The sequence below is a fragment of the Solanum tuberosum genome, unplaced genomic scaffold (assembly GCF_000226075.1).
Source record: "Solanum tuberosum cultivar DM 1-3 516 R44 unplaced genomic scaffold, SolTub_3.0 scf00178, whole genome shotgun sequence".
NCBI classification, from domain to species: Eukaryota; Viridiplantae; Streptophyta; class Magnoliopsida; order Solanales; family Solanaceae; genus Solanum; species Solanum tuberosum.
In genome coordinates, this window is record NW_006239102.1 from 652,741 (window position 1) to 658,791 (window position 6,051).

General features: G+C 32.2%; 1 protein-coding gene across 1 annotated transcript; it reads right to left on the bottom strand.

Annotated features, from left to right (window-relative positions):
* Window positions 1-460: 460 nt before the first annotated feature.
* On the bottom strand, window positions 461-1,471 carry LOC107061889 (MADS-box transcription factor PHERES 2-like). The gene has a single exon (XM_015311843.1). The coding sequence runs from the start codon at window positions 1,469-1,471 to the stop codon at window positions 461-463; it is 1,011 nt and encodes a 336-aa protein (XP_015167329.1).
* Between the last annotated feature and the right edge of the window lie 4,580 nt (window positions 1,472-6,051).

Here is a 6,051-nt window from a genome sequence, read left to right on the forward strand (position 1 = left end):
AAAATATATATATATGAATATTAAATAAGAAAAGTAATTATATTGTTTAATACTATTTTAATATTAGATGTGTTACTAGTTTACACCTGAAAGTTTCAAAATAAAATTTTACCCTCTATGTAAATTGGTCTGTTATATTTTTAAGTGTAAGAGGTCATTTTAAAAAATTATACTAACAACAACATTTCAATAATAATAGTAGTAAATAAAAAAATAAAAAAATATGTATGTAATAAACATTAAAATAATTGACCATCGATTTAATAAGTGAATGAAACTACAAACTTTGAAACAAATTAAGGAATACGAGAAAAGGACACTTCAAAGGAGGACGATGGGAAACTTATTCGGAGAGTCCAATGACACAATTTAGATATGAAAAATAGTACACAACATAAATACTCATTTTGACCAAATGTACATAGAAAATAGTACTAATTAAAAATACACAGATTGGTCCTTAAATTTTTTTGGTGTGGTTTGGATCTTGCACATTAATATTTTTAAAAAATGGATCATCCAATAAAGTCATCACAACATCATCATTCCAGTTAAGAAACCCACATATTGTAGGACTATCTAGTAAGTCAACAGAGGAATTCTGATTGTTATACATTGACGTTGATACACCAATTGAAGGGATATCCATTGTAGGTTCCATTTGATGTGTCATTGTAGGAGACACAAGAGAATACATTGGAGGAGCCATCATTAATGAAGGCATCGGAGAATCAATCATTGGTGAAGGCATCAAAGAATCCATCATTGGTGAAGGAATCGGATAATCCATTATTGTTGACGGTATTGGAGGGGTTAGTCCATGTGGTCTTCCAACAGCTATGTGATGTGGCATTGGAGAAAACAATTGTGGAACCATTGGAGGAAACATTTGTGAAAACAATAGAGGAGAAGGATCCCTAGGTTCTTCAGAGTTGTTCCTACTGGGTGCCATTGGTTCAACAATTGGTTGAGGGACATTCGATGTAGAACCCTCTCCATCATCCTCTATTATCAATATATCATGTACCTTTTTGAGATTTTTCTTGATTACACAACGTAGGTCGTTGAGATCGGAAGTGTTTATGTCGGCCGAAACATTTTTTCTGTTGAACACCTCATACTTCTCATTTGTCATTTCCTTGACCCTATTTTCCTTCCTTACCTTTTGAAATTGTTCCTCCAACTTCTTGATCCTTTGCATGGTGAACTCTTCTCTTGTCACCATGTTTTTAGATCTCTCCAACGTCGGCAACTCCTTAAACTTTATAAAAGTGTTTCGTACAACATCATTATTTGGAAATGTATATGGTTCATTTCTGTAAGGGCCATATATGACTGTAGCCACTTCAACATCACAAAGTGTTTTCAGTTCATCAGATTTTTTCATTAACCCTTTCAGTCTTTTATTATATGAGACTTTTCTTTTACTAGCATCTTTAATCAAAGCATAGTTCACTTTGTTTCTAGCCATGGATAAAGGGAAGGAGAAATATGTTTGTTTAGATATGAGGGATGAAATTGCTTTGTTGTAGTTGTAGTAGTTGTGATTTTCTTTACTAGGATTGACTCATATTTATAGAGAAAATTTTAATTATATACATTTTTAAAAGTTTGAATTAGAAACTTTTTCTTGCTAGCCAGAACTATTTTGGAAAAACACTAAATGAGTGGATATTAGATAAAAGTTAGATAGAATCGTATTGAAATATATTTTCTTATGATTCCGGTATTATGTTGACCAACTTATTAGGAAAAAATATTAATGTGGTTTAAATTTAAGTAGTGCTCAAAGAAAATGGTCATAAAGTTATCGCAACCATATTTGTTTACTCATTTCCTTCATCGAGTTTTTTAAAAATAAAAGTGTATTTTGATTCAAGGATGTAGTTAATTAAATATTGAAACAAGGGAACATTTTAAATATTAGTTAGGAATATTGAAGTATAAATTTTGATAGTATTTGAATATGCTTAAAAGTATTCAATTTCATGGTTAATTTAAAAAACCCAAATATTTTTTAAATTTTAAATGGTGATGTATGTATGATTGAAGAGGTTACTTCGCTTGTCGAAGCACATTATTATTTTCTTTCATTTTCAGATAAACCATATTTAGTGAAAAAATTATGTTGCTTTCAAATATATTTGAAACGAAATCTTGCTTAAATATGTTTTTGTTAATATCTGATACTCACAAATCTATCACTTGATTCACATTATATATATTTCTATATTAGTTTTGAGACAAGTCAATATGAAATAATTGCACAAAACACATACCAAACTGACGTGTTTACAATAGTGTTAAAATAAAAATATGGAGTATATTTTATTCATTTTAAGAAAAATACTCAATATGGAGAGAAATTATTTGAATACGTCTTACTATTTTTTTATCAAATGAATATGTACATTAATTACTCTGATGAAATAATGTCCTTTTATTGTCAATAAGATAAATATTAATCATATTGGGATCCATATATATATATATATTTCTTTGATTCTTTCTAACTAATGTCTATCTCTTTATAAGAGAGCGAAAGAAAGAACTTCAATTTTATTAAGTTTATGTTAGGTTTAGTTAAACTCCTTTAAATGTAATGATCCATCCTTTCATTTTAAAAATACCCGTGGTAAAATTCCTCAGTCTAAAATTGGGTTTATCTAGTCGAATAAATCTGGGATCGACCCACCATGGAGGAAAAAAATATTTCTCTTACATAGGATTATCCAGGAAAGGACTATCTTGGACCACTGAAGCAGTCCCTTGGATACTATAGCTCGAATCACTCTAGTGGTCCCTTGGCCATCATAGCAGGACCCCACAATGGCCCCAATAATTTTTACTCCTCTTTTTACTCCATGTTTGAAAAGAGTTGCCTCTTCCTAGAAAGTCCTATGGTCATATTTAAGAGAAAAACCTTGATAACAGAGATACAAGGCTCTCAATAAGCGCATTTCCAAACCTTATATCTCCGAGAAGGGTTAAGAGACAAGATTATATTCAATAACTAAAGATTCCATCACATGGTAGCAACATATTCCTCTCTTGACAATAGCATCTTAAGAACTCACAAACCAGATAAAACTGAATTAAGAACCACCTTAATTAGATCCTAAAAATAGGTATTGATAGTTTTAGAATTACATAACAAAGTTAAGAATAAATTAGTTGTACGACCCAAAAATGGAAGAGATTGCACTCGTCTATCCCACTACAACAAGACTGCTGCAAAACCAAAAACTGCTAAGAAAGGCTGAAAGGAAGACAAGATAAATAAATGAGCAAAAAATTTAGTCATTCTAGTATAACCCGAAACCTTGTTGTTACATGTTCAATCCACTAATGTATTAAGACAAAATTGAAAGATAATTACAAGTTTCAAAAGTCTTTATTTTTCAAATAGAACAAAGCATAAACATAAAGGAAGAAGAGGGCCCGCCAGGATGACAAGTAGCTACCTCTCAAAATCCTTGTTGAGCCAAAGAGAATGGTGATGAAAAAAGAAATCACACAAAACTAGGCTTGGAACACACATAAGTGTAGAAGCAAGGAGTAAGTTCCGAACAACACGGTGCTCAGCAAGCAACCTACTAAATAAAGCAAAATTATTCTAGAATACGAGTCCCCTTTTTATCCAAACCGAATCTCTTACAACTACAACCAGCATAAATCAGTTCAACCTAACAATTTTACAATACACAATTCCAAAGATTTAACAATCAAAGTCCAACAATCGCAGTTCAACACCCAATAAGTTTCAAGTATGCCAATCACAAGTACCAAGTAGGTCATTTTGAAGTTTCAAGTAGATCTATGACAAGTGTCCAGTAGATTAAACTCTTGCCAAACCCATATTTCTTCGGCACAACATCACTAGCTGGAAACATTTTTCCTTCGCCTTTATATTATATCACTAGCTGAACCATTTCACATCATTTTTATAATATCACTTACCGGAACCATCTCCCTTCGATAAAATATCAGTAGCAAGAACTAGTTCCCTAGGGATTTATATCATATCACTAGCCATAACCATTTCCCTTCGGCTATATATCATATCTCTTGCCGGAACCATTTACGTCGGCATGATCATCACATGTCTCTTCACGGTATAAAGAAATCAATGCAAATAAGAAATTTCACACCATAAGGAAGATTCAACAACACAAACAATCGAAGTACACAATAATGCTATCAAAGCATTTCATTAATCAACAAATTTAGGGTCAACAACAAGGCAATTCACAAATAAATATACTCAACACATTGCCTCTTTCTTTCATCCCATTTTTATTCATTAAAATAAATCAAGTGAAATAATTGAACACATCACGTCATACCAATTACTCCCCAACACACACAATGAAGGGAAATAAACGATTCTACTAGTTTTACAAGGTTTAGAAATCACTTGCATCAATTCAACCAAAAGTTCATCCAAGACTTGTTCTTTCCGTTTCCGAATAATGTGCAAAGATACACAATGTTATTGAATCAAATAATCAAAATAAGAATCCACAACTAATAATATAACCCAAATCATTCACTTTGAGAAAGGGTCAAATTAACCGAAGAACCCAATTCCAAAAATGAGGTTTGAATCCAAAAATATTTATTGAATATATATCCCAAGAAATTTGGAGCTCATTTGTGAAAGCCATTACCAAAAAGTAGTGCAAATAAGTGCACAAACACCATTTTAGCTTAGAACACAAGTTCTTGAAAAACCTTGTCATTTGCAAATCAAAATCCCAACTGTCACCCAAGCCTACACCTTGAACGTGGCCGGCACTCGAGAACCATTGATGATCCACAAGAGAACCCTTGGGCTAGCTGACTATTTAGCTAAAGACTAGTCTAAGAAGAATTAAGATTTTAAACATTATTAAACTATTTAATTTCAAAGTACTTAACTATATCAAAATATTTTGAAAGCAATAATAGCTAAAAAAATAGATTAACAAAGGAATACTGGAAACATACTTAAAACTAACTATCTATAAAGCCTCTATTGTTCAAGATGGATGTGAAGACATGACCCACTACACGTCAAATAACTAATTAAAAGATAAAAGTTAGTCGTCTATAATGCAAAGAGGCTCACCAAATGCTAACTCGGAGTGCAAACCGATCTCAACGAAGTGTCTGTTGATGATTTGAACGCCTGTAATTGCATCATAAATAGATGCAAATCTAATGATATCAACACTTTGAATGTACGAGTATGTAATATAGCCGAAGAGAAATGATTGAATGAAAGGACTGCAATAGATATAAATATATACTAATTTGAATGTAAAGAAATATATGAGTGAAATCATTAGAACTTTATATAGAATGGGTGGGAAATGTTTGATATACCCTTCTTAAAAAGGTGACAAAAACCATTCACGGGGCTATCTACGGTTCGTGGTATGTTCTACGAACCAAAGATCCCATTTTTGGAATTCACCTAAATTTTAAAGATCAAATTTCATTCTATAGTTCCAATATATAACCCATAGAAGTTTCTACAGACCGTAGAGGCAATCTGTAGAATCTATACTAAAATTTTAGTCTCAAAAGTTCATTCTACTCATCCAAACTACGACTGGTAGAAGTTCCTACAGCCCGTAAAATGGTTCCGTAGGAATTGGACCCCAAAATTTGACTTCTCTAAAAGTTTTCTAGAAATTGACAGCACGGGTCATTGAAATTTCTTCAACCCTTAGAAGCAATTCGTAGGAATTGACTAAGAAACTGTGGTGTGACATTCGCTGATAGAATAGCCATAACTCTTTACTCTGAACTCGAAATGAGGCAAACTTGGTGGCATTGGAAATGGGACTCGTAGAACATCAATTGAATAGGTCATAGGTCACTTAATTCATTTTGTGCTGCGAGATATGGTTGTTTGAAGTTAATTTAAGTAAAAATCTTATGTCAAAACTTAATCGGTAGGTAAGCTTTCGAATCAACTCTGTGCTAGGGGGTTCTGGTGACCTTAATTCATATCCAAAACCATTCCCACACTAAAGAACTGACCTTTACATCTATTATCAATAC